Source organism: Aethalodelphis obliquidens, unplaced genomic scaffold (genome assembly GCF_003676395.1).
Source record: "Aethalodelphis obliquidens isolate GAN/ISIS:26980383/991018 unplaced genomic scaffold, ASM367639v1 scaffold105, whole genome shotgun sequence".
NCBI lineage: Eukaryota > Metazoa > Chordata > Mammalia > Artiodactyla > Delphinidae > Aethalodelphis > Aethalodelphis obliquidens.
Genome location: NW_020838049.1, coordinates 847,340 through 872,429, shown reverse-complemented (window position 1 = coordinate 872,429; position 25,090 = coordinate 847,340). Strand labels below are relative to the sequence as shown.

At 37.2% G+C, this 25,090-nt stretch overlaps 1 protein-coding gene across 16 annotated transcripts in view; it reads right to left on the bottom strand.

The window, feature by feature from the left end:
• Positions 1–25,090, bottom strand: part of GALK2 (galactokinase 2) — a 136,688-nt gene that overhangs the window by 81,146 nt on the left and 30,452 nt on the right. For 9 of the 16 annotated variants that reach the window (XM_027096616.1, XM_027096610.1, XM_027096609.1 and 6 more), the window contains 2 exons: positions 21,019–21,109; positions 18,066–18,212 (listed from right to left, as the gene is read on the bottom strand). The exons of 2 other annotated variants lie outside the window; for them this stretch is intronic. In XM_027096616.1, the coding sequence (XP_026952417.1) occupies positions 18,066–18,212; positions 21,019–21,109 (238 nt within the window). The remainder of the gene's footprint in view (positions 1–18,065; positions 18,213–21,018; positions 21,110–25,090) is intronic. 5 more of the 16 variants (XM_027096614.1, XM_027096607.1, XM_027096615.1 and 2 more) reach the window with 2 other exon arrangements.

The window sequence follows — 25,090 nt, the reverse complement described above, 5'->3', positions numbered from 1 at the left end:
AGGAAACTGAGACCCAGAGACAGAGACTTTTAGTTATAAAACTGGAGAGTAGCAGCAGCCAGAATCAGACCCAGGTCTGTTTTTTAGTCCCATACTCTCAGAGTAAACGTAAATGCATTCTCCTAGGAGAAGGTACTGCTTTCTTTGGAACAAAGTAGTCGTGTTATGTTTTTCTTTAACTCATTCAAATATAATACTAATAACTGGGGAAAATGGCTATTTAGCAGATGATGGTAGTGATAATAATTCACGAATTTAATCCAATCCAATTAATTGCCTTCTTTATGCCACAACTTCAGGGAGAAAAATTTTTAAGGTTTACTTTTTGCCAGACTGGGTACACTTCTTTTATTCTTAACAGATTTATATGTCCTTCAATACTAAAAAGGCATCTCCATTTGTCAATTACCAGTGCCTCACCCAAGCCCTAGAAGGGCTGAATGAACCTGGGTTCATCCACCCAATGACCATGCCCTCCAAACAATATTGTTGTATTGTTGCTGCTGTTGTTGTTGTTTGGTGTTTTTAGACCTTACAGGGAAGTAAAGGCAACATTAACATGTTATAAAAGTAAAAATCTGCCATATCTTTTTGATATACCATAAAGTGTCAAGTAAATAATCCTGTAGCTAGGCTCCAAGAAGTCTCTGAGAGAGAGGTAGGACTATGGTCTAAGAGGCTGGCAGTCAGACCTTATTTTATAGAGTTAAGTGGCCTGGCATATGGATCATTGTAAAGTTCTTTGAATTTCTCTAAGTGCTAAACAGACGCTAAGTTGCATTATTCATGATTCAAAAGTACATATCTTACTATTAGGAAAATATTCCTACTTACAATACAAATCAGTAACAATTTTAGTTCCCTTGAGTAAGCTTCTAAAGATACAAGGTCAAACATATGATAGACCAGAGCCCTGGGGTTCATTTAATGAAGCACGTGGCTTATTCCTGAGAAACTGTAAAAAATCCCTGAGTCTGTCAGCCTATTTTGTGTCCAAGTGCTTTATTTTAAAATGAAATTAAAGGGTGTAGAGTATTTTCAACTCAAGGAAGATAAAATTGAATGTACATACAATGATCTCATCCTATGTGCCTGTTTAAATATGACTACAGTGACTTTTGCCCCAGAATTATTAGTTTAAAAGAAGTCAAACAGAAAACTAGTTTGAAAAGGGATGGATATGTACAACATATAATATATTAATGCTTAATATATATAGAGAGAGTTCTTATGGAATAATAAGAAGATGATTAATGAATACTCCAGGAGAAAATGAGCTGAGTAGACATACAACAGAGTCAAAAAAAAAAAATGCAAGTGATGAATAAAAGACATGGAAATGTTATTTAATCCATCTAATAATCAAAGATATACCCATGACAGCATTTATCAGACTGGGAAAAAAAATTAAAAGATTGATAGAGTGTTAGTAAGGCTGTGGGGAGATGGATTCTCACGCAATGTTGCTGCATATTACAATTGGCCCTTGAACAACATGGGTTTGAAATGCATGGATCCACTTATACATGGGTATTTTTCAATAGTAAATACTACAGTACTGCATAGTCTGTCCATAGTTGGTTGAATCCATGGATGTGAAGGAAATGGGGATAGGGAGTGTCAATTAGAAATTATATGCAGATTAACCACTGTGTCGTTCAAGAGTCACCTATAGTTGGTAAAATCTTTCTAGAATACAATTTGACAATGAATTTCAAAAGTTAAAGTGATCGGGAACAAGGCAAGGATGTTCCCTCTCATCACTGCTTTTCAACATCCTACTGAAGTCCTAGTGAATGCAGTAAGACAAGAAAAGGAAATGAAAGCTATACAGATTAGGAAGGAAGAAATAAAACTGTCTTAGTTCACAGATGACATGATTATCTAGGTAGAAAATCAAAAAAAAAAAAAAAACAACCACCCAAAAACTCCTGGAACTAACAAGCAATTACAACAAGGCTGTAGGATACAAGATTAATATACAAAAGTCAATCACTTTCCTATATATCAGCAATGAACAACTAGAATTTGAAATTTAAAACACAATATCATTTACATTAGCGCACCAAAAAAACAATGAAATACTTAACCACAAATTGAATAAAATATGTACAAGATCAATACAAGGAAAACTACAAAACTCTGAAGAACAAAATAAAAGAACTAAATAACTGGAGAGATAGTCCATGTTCATGGATAGGAAGACTCAACATTGCCAAGACATTAGTTCTCCCCAATTTGATCTACAAATTCAATGCAATTCCAGTCAAAATCCCAGTAAGTTAGTTTGCGGTTATTTACAGATTCTAAAGTTTATATGGAGAGGCAAGAGACTGAGAATAGTCAACACAATATTGCAGGAAAGGAATAAAATTGGAGGCCTGACACTATCCAACTTCAAGGCTTACTATAAAGCTACAGTAATTAAGACAATGTGGTATTGGCAAAAGAACAGTCAATTCAATCAGTGGAACACACTAGAGAGCCCAGAAATAGACTCACATAAATATAGTCAAGTGATCTTTTGATAAAGGAGCAAAGCAATATAATGGAGCAAAGATAGTCTTTTCAACGAATGATGCTGGAACAACCAGACATCCATATGCAAAAAAAAATGAATCTAAACACACACCTTATACCTTTACAAAAACTAACTCAAAATGGATCACAGACCTAAATGTACAGCATAAAACTACAAAACTCCTAGAAGATAACATAGGAGAAAACCTAGATGACTTAGGATCTGGCAATGACTTTTTAGATACAACACTAAAAGCACAATCCATGAAAGAAAGAATTAATTACCTGGAGTTTATTAAAATTAAATATTTCTGCTCCACAAAACACAATGTCAAGAGAATAAAAAGAGAAGCCACATACTGGGAGAAAATATTTGCAAAAGAAATATCTGATAAAGGACTATTATACAAAATATACAACAAACTCTTAAAACTCAACAATATGAAACAAATAGTCTGATTAAAAAATAGTCCTTACAGACTCCTCATCAAAGAAGATATACAGATGACAAATAAGCATATGAAAAGATGCTCCACGTCACATATCATTGGGGAAATGCAAATTAAAACACCAATGAAATACCTATATACAGCTATTAAAAAGGCCAAAATCCAGAATTCCAAATGCTGGCAAGGTTGTGGAGCGACAGGAACACTCATTCATTGATGGTGAAAATGCAAAGTGGTACAGCAACTTTGCAAGACAGTTTGGCCGTTTCTTTCAAAATTAAACATACTCTTAACATACATTCCAGCAATTGCACTCTTTGCAATTTACCCAAAGGAGTTAAAAACTTATATCTAAACAAAAATTGGCACATGGATTTTATAGGAGCTTTATTCATAACTGACAAAACTTGGAAGCAACCATGATGTCCTTCAGTAGGTAAAGGGATAAACTGTGTCTATCTACTAACAGACAATGGACTATTACTCAGCACTAAAAAGAAATGAGTTATCAAGATATGAAAAGACATGGAGGAAACTTAAATGCATATCACTAAATGAAAGAAGCCAATCAAAAAAGGTTACATACTCTATGATTGTAACTGTATGACATTCTGGAAAGGACAAAACTATGGAGACAGTAAAAAAGATCAACTGTCACCAGGAATTAGGGAGGAGAGAGGGAGGAACAGGCAGAACATAGAGGATTTTTAGGGCTATGAAACTACTCTGTATGATGGTAGATACATGTCATTATATAAATTTGTCCAAACCCATAGACTGTACAACATCAAGAGTGAACCATAATATAAAAGGGGATTATAATGTGTCAATGTAGGTTCATCAGTTGTAACTAATGTACCTCTGGTGAAGGATGTTGATAATGAGAGAGGCTATGCATGTGTGGAGGCAAGGGGTATATGGAAAATCTCTGTACCTTCTAGTCAATTTTGCTGTGAAGCCAAAACTGCTCTAAAAAATAAAGTTTATTTATTATTAAAATGAGAATGTCTTTAACCCAATAATTCTATGTCCTAGGATTTATGCTAACGAAAGAACTGATCAAGTGTGAAAAAAAATTGTGTGCATGAATATGCATCAGAGCTTTTTTATAATAGTGGAAAATTGGAAACAACATAAATTTCCATCATAAAAGTCTAGTTAAATAAATTATAGTATATCCTTGTAAAGAAATATTATTAAGTATTAAAATGTGTCCAATTATAAGGCCAAATGAATTATGGTATACCCATATAATATTAAACAAGAAAGCCATTAAAAAGAATCTACATTAAAAAGATTATGTATGTGCGCTGATATGGAATAATTCTCAATTTATATTTTTAAGTAAAAGGAAATATATATATATTTTTTTCCCTGTATTTACACACATAAAATGTTCCTATGTATATCACCAAAAGGGAAAACATATGTATAGATTACAGTGGATAGAGTATTTCTGGAGGATTCATAAAAAAATCTTTAACAGTGGCTGGTTCTGAGATTGAAGGAAGTCTTACTTCTTTTTAAAGTATATAAGACACAGAGAAAAGTACATAAAAGTACATAAAAGCATAAAATAAAGCTCAATAATCTGTCACAAAGAGAATGCCCATATAACAGCCAGAAAGGTCAAGAAAGAAGTATTGCCAGCACTCTATAGAGAGTCCCTTCATGTCCCCACCTAACCATTTCTCTTCCCCAATTGCCAAAGGTAGCCACCATACTGAATTCTATTTCTAATTTGCTGAAGGTTTTTTTTAATCATGAACAAATATTAAATTTTATCAAATGCTTTCCTTTATCAAGATTACCACATTCTATTCTGTCACATGGTAAATTACATCAATTTCAGTTAATAAATCAAACTTGAAATTCTTGGAATAAACTCAACTTGGCCATGATATATTATCCTATTATATTACTGGATTAAGTTTGCTAATAATATTGTTCAGAATTGTTTGCATCTAAGCTCATGGGAAAGATTGACCTGTACTTTCCTTTTCTTGTAATGTCCTTGTCAGATTTGGCATCAAGGTAACACATTTGCTTTGATCTCAAGGTTATATTGGCCTTATAAAAGAAGTTGGGAAATGTTCTCTCTTTTCATATTTTTTGGGAGAATTTGTATGTGCTACTTTTGTGTGATGTTCCTATTTTTATGTTAATCCAGTATCCCCAACTAAATTGTAAACGAATTAAATCTAAGGACTATACCTAGGGTTTTCTGTATCCTAAGCATCCAACCCTTCACTTTGGATATAGCAGGATTTGAGAAAATAATCATTATCTTGCCAAAGGGTATAAAATCTGTCAACCTATAGAAAAACATTCAATTCACACTATTAGGCATAAACATGAAAAATTATAATTCACTTCCATCTATTTTAGGACACCAGAAAGATCACAGAATGTTAGGGCTGGACCCGTCTCCAGTGTGCTCCCTATGTCTGCAATACTGATTACATTACACCATAGGTAACAGCATGGCTGAGTGGAAAATGCATCTACTTTGAATCAAATCTACCTGAGCTGGAATCCAGATAACTCCATTCACAAGCAATTTGTCTTCGGTCACATTATATAAATTCTCTGAGCCTCAATATTTTCCTCTGCAAAACTGAAATAATAAAACTTGCTTTACAAAGCAAGGTTAGAGATGATGTATATAAGACATCTAGGTACTTAATGAAAAGGGGGGGGCATTACTCTCACACAAATTCTAGCACAACTTTAAGTCCATATTTTTCTGTAGCAAGCTCCAAATCTTTGTGTCCTCAGAACATGTCTCAAATAGTCTTCATTAGTTAACCTTTTCCCTTGAGTTACTTTGCGTTTGTCTATAATAGATACAGTTTGTATCTACAGATACAGCTTGTCTCCTTACTGTTCCCGTGACCACCAATACACTTTAAAAAATCTCCATGCAGTTACAAACTCTTCCCTGACTACTAATTTATTTTCCTACCTTACCTATTTTCTTGCTAAACTCTTCCCCTAAATTTTTCCAAAATATCCTATCAGGAAGGTCAGAGAACTGGAAGTATTTGGCAAATGTAACTGATTCACCCCTGTGAATTTAAAGAAACAGCTGCTCTTACTCTCATTTTAGAAACAGAAATTGAGGCATGGGGGTGTTCATCCAAGTTACAGAGCAAATTGGTCACAAAGGGGGACAAGGTCTAGAGAGCTTTTCATTGTCCTGCTTACTCTATCAAATATTAGTCTGGGGGTCAGCCTAGGGTTAAATGTTGATCAATTGGCTACTATCATCTGTATGAAACATAAATGCATGGAAATAGATGACAAACCCCTCTGAATTGGGGGGATTATTTACCCTTGTATTTTTATTGTTTATCTTTTAACTGCATATAATAAAGGTAGAAGGTAAGGGCTATGCACATACGTGGTGTATCAATACACCTGCATTGGTCCAGTTAATTCTTAAAATACTGAATAATGTTTAACTCACTGCTGTGAGTGCAGTGTGCAAGTCAAAGCGTGGAGGCATCAAAACATGGTGACCTAATAATGATAAGAATCTAAGAATCACAACAAAATTTCATAACACAACCAGGCATGCATATGAATTTTCAGCAATAATGGTTTCATTTGAAACCACTCTGGAAACAGTGACCCATATTCCTCCAAACTGCTTCTCCCTAATTAGTCTTGTTTGCCTTCGTTTATGCTAAAGGTAAACACGCATTTAGCCTAAGAAAAGAAATGGAAGAAAAACAGAGGTGACCTAAACAACCTCTGTGAAGCAAGGCTTCTAACCTGCAATCAAATAGCTTAGTCACATCATCCAAGTGAAGCCAAATCACTCCAAATCATTCAATGAAAGATTCCATTTCCAATCCTACTCCTAAAAAAGAATATAACCAGAGATACAAACACCATCCCACATAACTGAAAGAGACTTGGTTCTTTATTATTGAGAATACCATGTGAATGGTCTTATATTCACTAATTAACAATAGTAACTTAAATTTTCAAACATTTTTAAACACAGGCCACCCAGTACTCACTCTAAGCCCTCCTGGTTTTTGTACCAGTGAGGACATGGCTTCAGTCCATGTTCAACACTTAATTAAGAGATTCTTTTCGAAGACTGTACTCTGGATTTACCATCTTCTCAGAGGCCAGGCTGCTGCAGTTCATTAGCAGTCAACATCTGGCTGGAATGTTTTAAACTACTATTTTCCTTAACCATTATATGGATGAGGTTTTTGTTATTCTAAGCAAACTGAAACAATGTCTTTGCATGGACTTCTAAACATAATAATTAGTGACAGTGCAAATTGTTTTCTGATTTTTCTTATACTGTGTAGCAAAGTGCCATTAAAATCTTTAAATCGTAGTTTAAACCTTTGTATAATTGTGAGAGTCTTTTCATTTTGTAATGTAGACAATGCCTTTACTTTTTAAGCACAAGGTCTCTTTCTGAAGGCCAAGAAATATTTAACTCAAATGTAGCTATATGCAAAGAAAAATTATCTTTAAACTTTCTCAAGGAAACAGGTCTTATAAACTTATAAAATAAAAACTTGGACATATTTGGCACAGAACTTCGGACATTCCAGTTACTCTGCTTCTGAACCTCAATGGTCTCTTGCACAGTATGGATTTCAAACTTCAAAAACCCTCCTCTGAAAATAGTATCAACCCATGTCTACACAATTAATTTGCCCCTGAAATTAAGTTAACTGAATCTGTTCAGGGACTTAAGCAACTAGAAACATCCCTGTAGTCAAATAACTTTTTAAAAGGAATTTCATGAGGCTGCATAAGAATTTCTAGGCCTCAGCTGACACATATTTATAAGTCTGGCTCAGAGAACTGTTATAATGCACTTATGGGTTCACTCTGCCTGAAATGCCCTTGGGCCCCTCCCAGTACTTTGTGTCAAGACACAGCCTTCCTTTCCTTTAAAATTTTTTTAGAACTCACCACTTACTTAAAATCTTCCCCGTTTAACTTTACCAAGGAGCCACTCTTACAACCCTATTTCCCATTTACGTATAAAATATTTCACACCTGGGATGAGAGATACTTAGTTATTAAGTCTTCCGTTAGTATTCCACTATGTGTATTTATGTTCCATAATGGCACTGACCATTCCTTTTCTTTTCTTTTTCTTTTTTAAAAACTTGTTTCCTCCCTTGCCAGGATAACGTAGTGTGGCGGTCCCAGCTGAAAGAACTGAAATCAATGTAAATCCTATCTTGCTATCCTCAGCTCAGACCCCTCCAAAGGCTTTGTTAGGCTTGGAATGAAATCCAAAGAAGACTCTGCACAATGTGGCCTCTAACCACCGCTCTCAGCTCACCTTCCACCACTCTGCCCTCTCCCCACCTCACCACATCCCATCCTCACAGGCCTCTGCTATTCCTGGAACGTGACAAGCAGCCTTTCACCTTAGGTCTCTGGCATTTACTGTTCCTTCTGCCTCCCTTCTCTGCCCACTCCCTCAGGTCTCTCTCCAAATGTCTCCTCCTTAGAGAAGATTTCTCCTACCTCCCTATCTAAAATAGCAGTTTCCCCTTTCCACAGCCTGTTTTTCTTCCTAGCTCTAGCAGATATCTTTTTTTTTTTTTTTTTTTTTGCGGTACGCAGGCCTCTCACTGTTGTGGCCTCTCCCGTTGCGGAGCACAGGCTCCGGATGCGCAGGCTCAGCGGCCATGGCTCACGGGCCCAGCCGCTCCACGGCATGAAAGCAGGGGCTTGAAAGCAGGGGCTTCGCAGATTTTATTCACAGTTGGTGCCTAGAACAATACCTGGCATGTGGTAGGTGTTCAATAAATATCACTGAATGGCTGCTTCCAAGATCCCAGCAGAGGGAAGATTTTGTGGGTAGAAGCCAACCAAACACACTTTCCTATCCAAGGCTAGACTTTAGAGTTGCAACCTGTTTCCCAAGCCAGCCAGCTGTCTCTAAGATCTGTAAGAGGAATTTGGTCCTTTCTTCTTGGCCTCCGAGGACAACTCCAAGAACACAGAGAAACAAGACGTAAGTCTACAGCAACCTGAATCCTGAACTAGTGAAGTAGGGACATACCTTACAGAATGCCTCCCCAACTAACATTTTGCTGATAGAACATCTCTTGGATTTTGATACTCAGACTGTATAGACTTTATATCTCTCTCAGTACAATACTTTTTGAAAGGTGTTTATTTAAGAAAAATATATACTTATGTCCCCAAACCTAAATACAACTTTTGGGCGGCACCCCACAGGCCTACAAGGCCTGTGCTTGCCCAGATTCAAGACTGAAGAAAGAGCCCAGGGTCAACAACAGAGACATCAACGGTTTAATGGATGGGGGAGCTTACAAGTCCGAAGCAGGGTCCTGGAGCGACACCCTACCGCGTGCAGGGGATGGTGGCAGCAGTTTTCGTTCGGGGGCGGGGGGGGGGGGGAGCGGAAGGGGAGAATACAAGTTATAGGGAAATTGATGTCAGGTGGGCTCATTAGTCACCAGGGAAACCAGTAGAAGGGCAAGCCCCTCACCACTCCTTTGATGATAACAATCATCAGCTGGGGCGTGGGGCATGTATGTAGGAAGGTCAGTCATGTGCAGGAAGGTCAGTCCTGTGGGTTTAGGTGAAGCAGGGACTGGTCGGGCAGGGGACGTACAGAGAACAAGAGAACAGCCATCTTGAGTGGCCTGACCATACAACATTGGTAATAAAATAGTGTGTGCAATACTGGGATACCAGGTGTCCACAGAGAAGACACAGTGCACTACTATGCAAACTTGTTAACAACCATATTAATTGTTTGATGTTCAAGAAAACTGTTTTAAGTATTTTTCATTGTATTTCTGTTACTTATTTAGTGGAACTTTTTACTGTGTTTTTGTAAGACTGTAGGACATTAGAGGTCTGAGTTGAAGAGCAATGCATTATAATTTTTCCTACTTAAAATAATAAGAAGTAGGCCTCCACTTAATGATTTTGTGCAGAACATCTAATTTTTGGAATGGATTCCTGCTGTTAAGTGAAAGATGCCTGTATTTTCTCGGATTCTTAGATTCACCCAAAACCCATCAACAAGCCTCTCCCCAGGCCTTTCTGATTTGGTCAAAGTCCAGCAGCTCATCTGTTCTCAATCTCTAACTTTGACTCATTGAATCTCTTCTCATATCTTCATCTTCCAGTTCCCCCAAAGGCAGTCATTCGGGTCATCCACTGCCCCTCTTACCTTTCATTTCATTCACTCCTTCTCTCTATCCTTTTCTTAATATTTACCAAAAGAATATATGCACATAATCTAAAAGATCAAAGGAGCTAAAAGGCTGACATCAACAAAAGCAATCCCTAGCTCTCACCCTCATCCCCAATGCAGTGTGCCAAGAGTCAAACACTTTCAACTAGCTCTTGCTTTAAATTATCAAATAATCTGAGTGAAATACTATCTCCTAGGTACTCCATGTTAAATTTCACCTACTGCCTTCTTATTATGGTAAATGAGAATTTTAACTGTCTTACACTCACCTTTCACCCAACCTTTCTCCACAAATTTATGCTGAAAAAGTTTGGTTAAATCCATATTCAACACATTCAAACGTGTCAGATTTATCAATTCTTTATTTTCCTGATAAGATTTATCAATTCCATTTTTTCCCTCCCTCTTCGGGTTCTAATCTGCACAGTGTTTTCTAAGCTTCTGGGTGTCACGGATGTTATGTTGCGATTTCTCATCACCAGTGTTCTATAAATACCCAACTGCTCTCTGCTGTATTAGATTTCCCATCTCCAAGTTCCCATGTCATCTTCTTTCTTGGTTTACTCCCTAGTTTTGGTGGATTACATGCTGTAGACTTTTAGATTTTGCATGTTTGAGATTATTTTATTCTATCCTTAAACTTGATCAATTCATTTATTCTAAGCTAAAATTCATTCATATTTTGAAGACATTACTTTGTTGCCTTCTATCTTCCAAAGCTATTTTTAATAAAGTAATTTTCATTCCTGTTCCTTTGATTGTGATCTCTCCCTTCTTTTCTCGTGCTCTCTCAATCAGCTTCTAGTGTTTTCTACTAATATTCAAGTTTCAAAATTCCCAGACGATGTACTTTGGGTTATTTTTCGTTTTTTAAATTAAATTTTTTTCATTTTTCTTTTTCTTTTTTTTTTTTTTGCAGTACGTGGGCCTCTCACTGCTGTGGTCTCTCCCGTTGTGGAGCACAGGCTCTGGACGTGCATGCTCAGCGGCCATGGCTCACGGGCCTAGCAACTCTGCGGCATGTGGGATCTTCCCAGACCGGGGCACGAACCCGCATCCCCTGCATCAGCAGGCGGACTCTCAACCACTGTGCCACCAAAGCCCTCCTTTTTTTAAATTAAAAAAAATTTTTAACTGAGGTATAATTTGGTTTGTTTTTCTTTCATTATTATGCTGAATACCCAATGAGCACCTTTCAAACTGAGAATACATGTTTTCATTTTGGCAAAATGTTATTCTAAAAAATAATTTTCTGGGAATTCCCTGGCAGTCCAGTAGTTAGGACTTGGCACTTTCACTGCCATGGTCTCGGTTCAATCCCTGGTCAGGGAACTAAGATCCCACAGGCCGAGGCAAAAATAATAACAATAATAATATTATTATTATATAATTAATATAATAATGTTATTATTATTCTAATGACCATTTACTCTGTTTCTCCTTGTATTTTTGGAATTTATCTATAAGTTTTCCTACCTTTCTCTTACTGTCCATCTCTTTTTTTTCCTACTTTATCAGAATTCTTCCTATCTTTTTACTGAACTTTTTATTTAAGCTATCATTTTTTAATATCCAAAAGTTCTTTCTTATTGTTTGTTCCTTTTTTAAAGCAACATTCTTTTGCAACATTTCCTGTTATCTCTCTGAGGACACCATGACTTCTTTGAAGGATTTTTCTGCTCTCACCATTGTCTGTTTCCTCTGAGTTCCTTTTCTCTTTGTTTACTTCATGTTGGAGGCTTTCTTCCAAAGTCCAACTATCTTTTGATGCCCTATCATCTTTAAGAGTGAGTCACTAAAAAGCTGATTAAAAGCTTTGTAAATGGGCTTCTGATATGGCCATAGGGTAGCTGGAGAATTTTTGTGGAAGGGGGTCACCAAACATCAGTATCTATAGGTCTTTTCTCTAGGATGGTTCAATTTCCTCTGAGAAGGATCTTTCAATATTCCTGGTGGGGTGTGCAGTGGTGAGGCTGCCAGTATGCTAGAGCTGACCAGAGGAAGGGAGTTGCACTTTTCAGATGCAGAATACCCTTTAATCCCCCAGTTTTCAATTCTATTCTGGTCCTGCCTTTCTCAGTGCTCAGTGTCCCCAAGTCCAGATAATCTTTCTTTCTCCAGAAACTCTTGCAAAGATGGGGGGAAAGATCTCTTTATTTAGCCAGGTAAGAGTGGACTCTGAGGGTCTAACTGCTCCTCATAAAGACTTTCAAATAAATTCCCACCCACCATGTCACCCTGCTTCCTATGATACCCAGTGCCTCTAATTCCTAAGCTTTTCCAGAGAGCTGTGAGTCAGCTTGCTTTCCATCTGCACCTCCCTCCACAGGCACTTGGCTCTGATCTTTCTACTGTGCGAAGTCATGCACCATCCTTCCACCCACTTTCCATCTTTGTATCGTGTGGTTTAGGGTTATTTATGTCTCCTTGATTTATCAAAGATGGAGCTTCTTCTCTTGTTTTCCCTATTGTTTGGGGATGATTTTTTGAGAAAAGAACAATGAATGAGAGGTAAAGAAAGAGAAGATATGTCTTTATTCTGTCATTTTGAAACCAGGAGTCTCTAGCTTTTCTATTTCACAGGTCTTTTAGTACATCATACTCTTCTGTCAGTTACATCTTGATTCATAATTTGTCTTCCAGACTTTCTGGGTAACTAGTCATCTTATTTTACTGGTTTCAGTCATGCAACATTTAGTTTATTAGTAAACTAACAAGATCCACATCTATTTATCATATCCCATTTGCAGTAACTGTTGTCTGCAGTTGAATCGGGTACTGAATTTACATATAATTGGGAGGGGATTATTTATCATTTGGAAGGGCATTAGTTACCAATGTCTCGCAGGACAATTTCTTATCAGATAGGTGGGCTATTCTCTGCTTGCCTTCCTGTCCCTCCATTCTCACACTTCTCTGTACCCCAGGAGACTGACTTCTGTGAACTACTCCCCTGGCCCATCACCATTCACTGCTATTCCCACCCATCTCACTCTCCCTACCTCGATGCATTTCTGGCAACATTACTCTATAGCCGCAGCTCCTGAAGTATAATGGCTTCTGGCTTAGAAAGAGAACTCTTCCTAATTGGTTCTCTTGATCCTGGCCACACCTCTGTAAATAGTCTATTAAACTCCTTTCAGTTATACCCTGTGTGCCATTTGTTTCCTATGGAGACACTGACTGATACTGTACATCAGCAAAAAAAACAAAAAAGATTTTGAACTAGCTCATCTCTAAAGTCCCTTGAGTCTCGTGTTCTACGATTTTTATGAGTCAAGTATACAGTTGGCACTTAACTAAAGACTTTGGACAAATTAGGGGCTTCCTTTCAGTCAAGATTCCATCTTACTACAGCAAAGAAACTCTCCAAACAATTATGCTCAGCCCCTAGAAAATATAAGAATTGTCAGTACAACTTAGACTAGCATGGAAAACTAGGATATACATATTGTTCCCTTTAGGCAATGGAGTCAGATAGTTCGGGTAAAGTACATTTGTTTTTGTTTTTTTAATTTCTAAAAAATTGAGGTATAATTGGCATATATTATATTAGTTTTAGGTGTACGACATAATGATTCAATATTTGTGTATATTATGAAATGAAATCACCACAAGTTTGGTTAATATCCATCACCATACATGGTTATACAATTTTTTTTCTTGTGATGGGAACTTTTAAGTTTTACTCTCTTAGAAACTTGCAAATATGTAATATAGTACTATTAACTATAGTCACCATGCTATACATTACATCCCCATAACTTATTTATTTCATAACTGGAAGTTTGTACCTTTTGACTCCCTTCACCCATTTCGCCCACCCCTCATCCTACGCCTCTGGCAACCACTAATCTGTTCTCTGTATCTATGAGCTTGGTTTATTTATTTTTATTTAGATACCACATAAAAGTGAAATCATACAGTATTTGTCTTTCCCTGTCTGGCTTGTTTCACTTAGCATAATGCCCTCAAGTCCCATCCATGTTGTCACAAATGGCAAGATTTCATTCTTTTTATGGCTAAATAATATTCCGTTGTATATATATACACCACATCATCTTTACCCATTCACCCATCAATGCTCATAGGCCATTTCCCTATCTTGGTTGTTGTACAAAAGGTTGCAGTGTACATGGAGATGCATGTATCTTTTTGAGTCAGTGTTTTTGTTTTCTTCAAATAAATACAATGCCCAGAATTGGAATTGCTGGACCATATGACAGTTCTATTTTTAATTTTTTTGAGGAACCTCCATACTGTTTTCACAGTGGCTGTATACAAATTTACATTCCCACCAACAGTGTGTAAGGGTTCCCTTTTCTCCACATCCTCACCAACACTTATTATTTCTTATCCTTTTTATCATAGCCTTTCTAACAGATATGAGCTGATACTGCACTGTGGTTTTGATTTGCATTTCCCTGATGGTTAGTGAGGTTGAGTATCTTTTCATGTGCCTTTTGGTCATCTGTATGTCTTCTTGGGGAAACTATCTATTCAGATCCTCTGCCCATTTGTTAATTGGATTATTTGGGTTTTTTGCTATTTAGTTGTATGTGTTCTTTATATATTTTGGATATTGACCCCTCATCAGATATATTATTTACAAATATTTTCTCCATTCAGTAGCTTCCCTTTCCGTTTTGTTGATGGTTTCCTTTGCTGTGCAGAAGGTTTTAAGTTTGATGTCATTCTATTTGTTTTTTGTTTGTTTGTTTTTGTTTTGTTTTGTTTCCTTTTATTGCCTTTGCTTTTGCTGTCAAATCCAAAAAAATCACCACCAAGACCAATGTCAAGGAGATTACCACCTATGTTTTCTTCTGGTTATGGTTTCAGGTCTTACATTCACCTCTTTAATGCATTTTGAGTTAATTTTTGTGTATGGTATAGGACAGTGGTCCAGTTTTGTTCTTCTGCATGTGACATCCAGTTTTTCCAACACCATTTACTGAAGACACTGTCCTTTACCCATTATGTATTCTTGGCTCCTCTGTTGTAAATTAATTGACTGTATATGCATGGGTTTTTTTCTGGGCTCTCTATTCTGTTCCATTGATCTATGTGTCTGTTTTTATATCCAATACATTTGCTATTTTTGACTTTGAAACACAGAGACAGCCAGAATTAATTCCAAAGGTTCAATGTTTCTTTTTCTTTATCTTTTCTTCTTTTCCCTTAAATATTCTACCATCAGAAAGCCAGAAAAATGCAAAAAATAAATCTCACCAATCCTCCCTTTAAAAAGAAATGAATTCCTTGACCTCAGCCCCAACCACAAACACCAGATTATCTCTTTTTCCAGGCATATCTAGACTTCTTGTATCACTGAAATTTTCTACTTTCTCACCTCTCATAAACCCTTCAATCCATTCCTATTTTAAACTGCTTTTGCCAAAGTTTTCTTCAACTTCTTTGATGCTGAAATCAATGGATATTTCTTATCCTCATCTTACTTAACCTCTCAGCAGCATTTGACACCACTGCTACTCCTTTCATGAAATATTCTTTTGTCTTTGCTGTTGCCCATCCTTTCTAGTTTTCCTCCTATCTGATTACTCCTCAGTCTCTTCAGGTAGACATCTCTTCCTCTGTCCATCCCTCAAATGTTCATGCTTGTGGAACTTGTCTTATTCTTCCTTAACTTTGTGCCTACATTCTTCCACTGGATGTTCTCCTCCACTCCTATGGCTTCAAAAATCAATTATAGGGCTTCCCTGGTGGCGCAGTGGTTGAGAGTCTGCCTGCCGACGCAGGGAACGCAGGTTCGTGCCCCGGTCCAGGAGGATCCCACATGCCGCAGAGCGGCTGGGCCCATGAGCCATGGCCGCTGGGCCTGTGCGTCCGGAGCCTGTGCTCCGCGGCGGGAGAGGCCATACAGTGAAAGGCCCGTGTACCGCAAAAAAAAAAAAAACAATTATATACTAATGACTCTCAAATGGACCACCTCAAGTCCAAATATTACTCCTGGCTTTCAGAGATATTGTTTGTAACTAAACAGTATAACTCCATCAGTGTGCCCACATACTCCTCATACTCAACATTTTGCTTTCCGCTCAAACCTATTTTTTCATCTATATTCCTTATCCCACTGAAGCACACCAAGCCAGAGACCAGGGTATAATCCTTGACTCTTTGCTGTCCCACATCCAATCAACAATCGAATCCTATTGATTCTGTCTGAGATGTACCTTAAATCTATCATCTAATTCTCTCCCCATTATCACTGCCACTTCCCTAGAAGTGGCATCTCTCTACTGCTAATACAGTTACCCTCAAATCTAAATTTTATAATACAGCCAGGGTGGTCTTTTTAAAATATAGATATGATTGTGTTATCCTCTTCCTGAAAGCTACAATGGTTTTACAAACTGCTATCCAGATAAAGCCCAAATTCCTCAACACTGGTTTACAAGGCCCAGCATCTGGTCTCCTACCCTGTCATTCAAATTTAGCTTCAGCTAAATTGAGCCTCTTATATTTCCTCCAACAAGCCATGATCACTCTTACTCTAGATATTTTCACATGATATTTCCTCCGCCTGAAACATGCCTATCCAATGTTATCAGTGTTATCATGCTGTCAGTATTTCTTGACTAATATCTATTAATCCCTGTCTCAGCTTAGATGTCCTATGTTCTCTAAATGTGGATTAGATCTGCTCCCATAGCACACGACTTATCCACTTATCACACTCTCTTACTGTTGCCTATTGACATGTCTCTATTCCCCTCTTTAGATCATAAGTACTATGAGGGTTAAAACTATACCTATTATATCACCAATGCCTTGAACATTAGCTGGCACAAAGTTGTCACTAGATAAGTAAGGGCTGAATGATGAACAAATGAATAAACAAATAAACCATCGGATTAAACACAGTGCCAGTGGAAGCAGATTTTACATAAGGACTTATTTTCCCTTACTTTCTCTCCTCTCAAAAAACAAATAACAACAAATAAGGTACCCTACCTCCAAATGAGCCATTGCTTACAAAGGACTAATTCCTGTATAGTTACACATGACAGCTAAAGAGAATTCTATCTGAGCCTTTGCTTTCTCCTTCATTTTTCTCTTTTCTCTTACATACAAAATTTTCAAAGTGAAAGTTTAAGCAGTCTGAAGACTAAAGCATGTGGCTGACTTTCTCTTGATCTGCCCGATGCCCAATCTATATTCCTAAACCATCTGTAAACTTGGTAGTGTATGTACATGAGATAAAAAAAGGACCTATGATAATATTTTATTTGAACCAGAACTCCAAAACATTAATTAAAGCTGAGCACACCTGCTCTGAACTGCAGTCAGAGATTTATGTGAACTTGTAAAGTTGAGGCTTTCTGACCTATTGTAGGATTTATGTCTTCTTTAAATAAGTATTTCTTCTTTGCAGTGCAACAATTTTTTTAAAAGTCTGTTTCAGTGACTAAGCTGCTGGCATAAACAGATATGCTGTTCAGTTCCTTTATTTCCTGGTCTTTACCCTTTTTACCCACTGCTTGTCAAGTATTTACCTGAAGGTTCTGGGTGAAAATAAGTAGGCCCAATTATGAAGTCTAGAATTTCTTTCTCTAAAGCTAATTTGTTAATGAGGTGATCTAAAAAGATAACCATGCATTCAATCTCCCTAGTTAATCTAAGAGCATTTTGATACAGCTCTTCACGTGTTTGCTTACTCTTTGGAAGGTACCAACTACCTTGTGGTTTATCACAAGCAGAACTTAAGTTACAGTGCATGCCCACGTGTGCAGTCCTTTCAGGTAAGACAAAATTTTTCAATTAAAGAAAGGTGTTCTAATTTTGAGATTCGGATGCTAATACTTTAGAAAGAACGGGTTCTGTCAGGCTAACTCATTCAAATTGGTTACCTTGGATAGGTTCATGCCCAGCACTGTGAGTGTCACCAAGCCAGCACAACAGACCAAAGCACTGGAGCTGGAGAGGCCAGAACTCGGTGGGATGTTTCCATCGACCAAGCAATTCATTCCAGTCAAGTCACTAAGACCAAAGTGTTCCTAAGAATAGAAGGAAAAATAGCACTAGTAACTTTGGTTGGATTCAAGGAGTAGTGGAAAGTTCTTTCATTCCTCAGAGAGCAAAAGTCTATCAATGGACTTATTATGCTACTTATAGAAACAACTTGTGCAACTCAATCTAGCCGAGTCCATACATGACATTTTATTTAATGGCTCTTGGCCACAGGGCACTATAATCTGAAGATTAATTTTTACTTTGTTGAACAAAAAGCTACTGATCGATTTCCTAAAATTGCTTTGAATGATCTTTTTCATGAATATTAATTGATTTGAACAAATATGGAAAAATATTAAACAATTATAATTCAAGTAGCAAGACAAGAAATACACAACTATTAGTGAGGCAGGTTAAATCTCTGTGTAGCACATCCCAACACTCTGTCATTGTAAAAGTCTAACACTAAGCCGTGGTTTGTTTCTATGGAGTATTTTATGGAATACTTTTCTTCAGAGGACCTTCCAAACTTTCTCAGTTCTGTTTTACTTATGGAAAAACCTAGGCACCAGCAGATTAAGAGACTTTCTCAAGATCACATATAGGGAGCTGGAAGTAGGATCCAGGTCTCTGATTTCTGGTTGAGAACTTCTCACTGTGGTCAGAAACCCGGGCCAGCATACTGTCACTGTGATTTAATGTAAGTCAGCTATATGAGGAAATCCAGATTTTTACTAGGGTTTATAGATACAAATTAGCCATATGGTAGCTTTCAAGACAGCCAAATTAGAATTCAGCCACAAATGAGAATGCAGACTCTAAACAAAGCAGGGAAATTCTATTTCTACAAATAGGAAAGTCCAAAGAAATAATCAGACTCTGATCTCAAGATGGAAAGCTCTAGGATACTTAGATGAATACCTAGGATGAGGACACTTAGGATGATAGCATATCATATCCTTTGTAGTTTAGGATTAAAAACAAATTCAAAAAATCAAAAAATTAAAGGAAATTCAGGGCTTCCCTGGTGGCGCAGCGGTTGGGAGTCCGCCTGCCGACGCAGGGGACATGGGTTCGTGCCCTGGTCTGGAGGATCCCACATGCCGCGGAGCGGCTAGGCTCGTGAGCCATGGCTGCTGAGGCTGCGCGTCCGGAGCCTGTGCTCCGCAACGGGAGAGGCCACAACAGTGAGAGGCCCGCGTACCGCAAAAAAAAAAATAAAATAAATAAATTCAAGGTCATCTCTTCCTCAAGAAAAAGTACCATCATGTTTACAAATTACTCAAACGGCTCAAGACCAAAGTAAAAATACTATTATATTACATAATTATGCATTCCATCATACATATTATTCTTCAGAGAAACTTCAATAAACTAGTTAGAATAGCCAAAGTAACAACAAAACTCTGCAAATAAAAGACTGTTTTTTTCCTTTTTATTTTTTTTGTCTTTTTTCCCCTAACCTGGCAAAACTCATCCACCACAAAAGAAGAGATTCGGTTGGATGTACTTCTCTTCTTGATTTCAAACCACCTAAAAATTTCCTTTCCAGAAATACAAACAAATTATAAACTAAAATACTGCTGTTGCCAATGCCCTTTCGTACAGAACATCCGACAGCTGGTTTAAAAAAAAATCCTTGGAGAACGCTATATATTTAACCATGAACTGATCCACAGGGTGTCTTGAATGTGAATCATACTTACAAACTTATCACGCAATGTTTAAATTAAAATGTACAACAGATTCAAAATGCAAATGGGTTTTGCCAAATTCAGTAATAGCGCTATCCCAAAAGGATAACATGTTCAATTTAATATAAACAGATTATCCTCTGGAACTTTCTAGTATTTGAATTTGAAGGATTCTTAACAGGCTAACATTTAAATTACTTCTCTGCCAAACATTTATTAAACAGACCTGCTTTTGCACATAAGTTGTCAAACCAAAAAGGAAAGCTGTAAGACCTGAAATTCTCAAATACAACACAAAGCAACATTTGTTCTTTAGGTCACTTTATCCATATGCTACAAAAGGCATGTTGCTATAAGGAATATGAAATTGCATTTGCCAAGCAAATGCTTCCAAATACTGTAATTCTCATTAATGCATGTGACAAGCCAAATGATTTGAAGATTTAAAACCTGCCAATAACTTTTCCTGTAAGTTGTTACCATGTGTCTGGGAGAAAGAAAGGAAGGAAGGGGGGGGGTGGGTAGGAAGGAAGGAAGAAAGGAAGGAAGGAAGGAAGTCTAAGACCAGAACAATGATAATTAGAGTACAGGACTATACATCAGAAATTAGAGTACAGGACTATACATCAGAAAACAATACCAAGTTTCCATTTATTTAGTGCCTACTATGTGTCAAGCACTGTGTAATCCTTGCAACAATTCTTTGTTGGGATAATAATAACATCCTTTCACAGATAACAAATCTGAGGCTTAAGAAGTTAAATCAACACAGCAGGGTAGAGCCCAGATTCAAACCCAGGGCTGTCCAGCTCTAAATCATATTACAATATACACCTATACATCCCTAGAACAAAATGTAAATAATATTACTAGAATGTATCTTTCGAAAGAAAATTTGAACAAAGATTTGAAAACTAGAAAGGTATCTGTCAGATGCACCTGCACCTGCCTTATGAACAGTCACTACAGCCCCCTATGAACACCACCCAGAAACAGTCACATCTACCCAATTCCCTGAAATACATTATTTAGCAAAATAGAACAGAAACATCAGTTAGCCTTGAAAGGAGACAAAAATGATAGAGTAAATAAAATGTCTTGATATAATACACATCATAACCTCAACTGCTAGTAGGTGCCTGATAAACGGATTTACCTGAATTCCTTTAAATCCACATAAGAAATAGTTGTGCCACAGAGGCTTGGTTTTGTCAATCTGGATGTTATTAGCACTAGTACTGAAGTCCCTGCAAAAGCAAATGACACCGTTAATTCTAGAGGCTTTGCGCTACAGAATCGATGGCTAACTGCTGCCATCTTGTGCCAAGACAATGACACTGAAATTTCACTTTCCATTTACTTCCCATATTCGTACTTCACAGTCTACAAAAACAACAAACATCTCCAGCTGCTAAAAATTAAGAGAAGTTGTAGTGACCTTAATAACTAAACTACTTTCAACTGACCCTTTTTATTTCCTGAAAGGGAGAGGACCCAATATATTTTAGCATAATCTACCCACTTTTTATTTCATGATGGTCCTTATTAAGCTGCTGTAAACCACATAAATGCTTATCCTTTGGGCCTGCTGTTTGGCACACCTCTTACTAGAACAGAAGTACTCAAAGCCTCCTTTCCCCACACTTTCTACCACCCACCAGATTTTACATCTGCACAGTTTAAGAAGGAACAAACAAAACAAATAATGATTCTAATGGATCATAACTCATTGAATAAAATAAGATTCCATGAATCTACACTGATATAAAATAACAAATGAATAAATAGCTAAATGAAGAAGAAGGGAAAGCTATTCCTTAGAGCAAAATGTCAACTAATAGAAGAAATGACGGAAATTGAAAAATCATTATTTGGCAAACTCCATAATTGTTTCAGGAAAGAATCATCAAAGGATGCTAAAATTACTGAGTAAAAATTTGAAGAGAAACAAGATATTTATATAAATTTGAAGTACTTCCCCACCAGATACTAACTGCAAAGGGAAAAAAAATAGTAACTTTATGGTAATCTGGCAGACAACTCAACCAAATGATCAAAATTAACAACAGTTAAAGGAACATCAATCATGTGCCTCCTTGATATGATGCCCTGAGGACACATCAGTTGACATGTGGGAATTCTTTATACTATTTTTTTGACTTCCTTGAAAGTCAGAAGTTATTTCAAAATGAAAGACAGTAGGCTTCTAAATCAGCCAAAGGACAAAATATGTGAAATGGGGGGGAATCAATTTAAATGTGAGGAAATAAGTAACATTCCCCATATTGACTGAGTGCTCTTCATATAGTTTACTAAATATCTACCATGTGACAGTCACTGTGGTAGGTGCCTTCCATGCATTATCTTAATAACATGGACATATCATGTCCTAAGAAAAATACTGAATGACCACTTAAGTGTGCAAGGCATTCACAGGAATATAAAGGTAAAAGGCAAAGGGCTTATCTTTTAAGCATATGTAATCTAGCTGAGACAGCATGAACACAAATCATGATCACATACCACTGTCATGTGATGGTGTGTAATATGAGGCGGGATGCAAGGCCAAGAGGGCATCTTTTGGGCTGCACCCCGCAGGCCTGCAAACCTTGTAGTTGCCCAGCCTTGAGACCGAAAAAAGAGGCTGGAGACAGTGACAGAGACATCAATGGTTTATTGGATAGGGCATTTTACAGGTCTGCAGCAAAACGTCCTGGAGCAACACCCCATTGTGTACGGCAGACAGAAGGCAAGACATGGCAGCAATCTTTGCCACTCGGGGAGAAGGAAGCTACCATTTATAAGTGGAATTGAGGTCAGGCTGGCTCATCAGTTACCAAGGAAACCAGCAGCTGGGGTAGGGGGCAAGCACAGGGGTAGTAACTGATTAAGCTCTATAATTAGGGTACAGGTGAAGCAGGGACTGGTGGAGCAGTGGATGTACAGAGAGCAAGAGAACAGCCATCTTGAATGGCCTGACCACACAGCAATTTCTATAGTCAGCACACTAGGGTGGAAAGGGGAGCCTTTCCTGGAGGCTCAGAGAGGTTTAGTGACTCTCCAGGGACACACACAGTCTGACTCCAGCTCACAAGCACTTTAGTATCACCCACAGGAGTTAAAATTTACTGCCTAGAGTCAACAAGAAGTCACAGAATTTGGAAAGTAGAAAAGATTATGTTAGCAAACCTAAATGAGTTCTGTTCCTAGATAAGCAGATCTTGGAAGTCACCACAAAGAAAAGAAAATCAGGAACGAGTCAGGGGACAGGGGTGGTGGTATACTAGGAAAAGTAGAGGAGGGAATTTGCACAAATGTAGGAAGCTAGATGAGAAGCATCAAAGCAAAAGCTAAAAAGTGCCAGCCCTTCAGAATAGAAACATAGCTTAAAAACCACAACGTGATGCTAATACACATTTATGAGAGTGGATATAATTTAAAAAGACATGTTAGCAAAGATGTGAAGCAACTGGAACTCTCATACACTGGTGGTAGGAATGTAAAATTATACAACCACTTTGGAAAACAGGCAAATTCTTAAAAAGATAACCCGACAGTCCACTCCTGGGTATTTACCAAACGAAACATGTGTCCACACATAGATTTGTATACTAATATTCACAGCGGAATTATTCATAATAGCCAAAAGCTGGAAATGATCTAAATGTCCACCAATGATGAATAAAGAAATTATGCAATGCATGCTAGACAATATGTGGACAATTCTGGGAGGCATGCTGCATTCTTCCTAGGGGTCCAGGTGGAATGAAGCCCCTTACCTACAGCAGGAGCTACCTGCCTTGATAATTCACCTCTGCTTCCCTAACTCAGTCTCCATCCTTTTTTAATACTGCTCCTGGGATCATTTCCCAAACACCTCCTTCCAAGTCTGTTGCAGGCTCTGCTTTTGTGAAAAAAAATGGAATTCCCACATGCACCATGGTGGGAATGTTAAATGAATCTGAGTAAATCAATATGACAAATTATGGGACCCAGTTTTAAAGGTTTAAAATGACACAAAATTATATTTGAGATAATGTAAGGTTTTCTTTAAAGGGTCTGAAATGTACATAAGATATATTCTCAATCATGCAAAATAAATAGAAAAAAAGATCTTTTACAATAAGTTTCATACAAAAGTCAGGAATTTCTATTACCTTGCACAACTTGGTACAGACACACATAAAATACTTGCTGAATGAATGAATATTATTGCTGGCAAACTGTCCAATGAACAATAAGCCAAAAATATAATGTAGCAATTATATGCCAAGATCTTTTTTTATAATTAACAAATCAAATCCATCATAATATATTATAAGCGAGTAGGCCTTATCCCAGGAATGCAAAGACAGTTCAACATTAGAAAATCCATTGGTGAGGGAAAGTGGAGGGTGGGGTGGGGGGAGGGGCGGGGGGCAGGGGGATGAATTGGGAGATTGGGATTGACATGTATACATTAATATGTATAAAATGGATAACTATTAAGAACCTGCTATATAAAAAAATAAATTTTTTTTAAAAAGAAAATCCATTGGTGTAATTTGTAATATTTTTTAAACTGATCTTCAATGCTGACTAGACATTTAATAAAATCCAATACCCATTAATGATTTTTTTTAATCTTAACAAACCAAGAATTAAAAACAAAAAAGTATGTCCTTAACTTGATAAAGCATATGTACTAGAAACATACATCTATTATGTTCCAGACACTGTGTTTGACACTGAGAGTAGAGCATTGGAGAGGCAACAGTACCTGAAGTCACAGAGTTTACAATCTACTGGGGGATACAGGCAAGTAAGCAGATAATGACAATACGGCATGTTAAGATGCTATGATAAGAGAATTAGAGGGAGCCCTAGTAATATAAGAAAGGCCCCAGCCCTGACTTTGCTAGAGATAGTTAACCTCAAAAGATGATAAATACCTTCTGGGCAAAGATAGAGTTATTTTCATCTTTTTTTTGACCCAGTACCTAAAACAATGTCAGACACAGAGTAAGTCTTCAGTAAATGTTTCTTAAATAAATGAGTAAATGAACAAAATGAACAAATATTAAATAGGGAAATTTAGATTCTTTTGGAAGTCAGACACAAATTATCAATAAATTAAGTGATTTATTATAAATTTGTTATCTCCTAAAGAATTCATTAGGGTACAAATACAAACACACATAGACACACACACACACACACACACACACACACACACACACACACACACA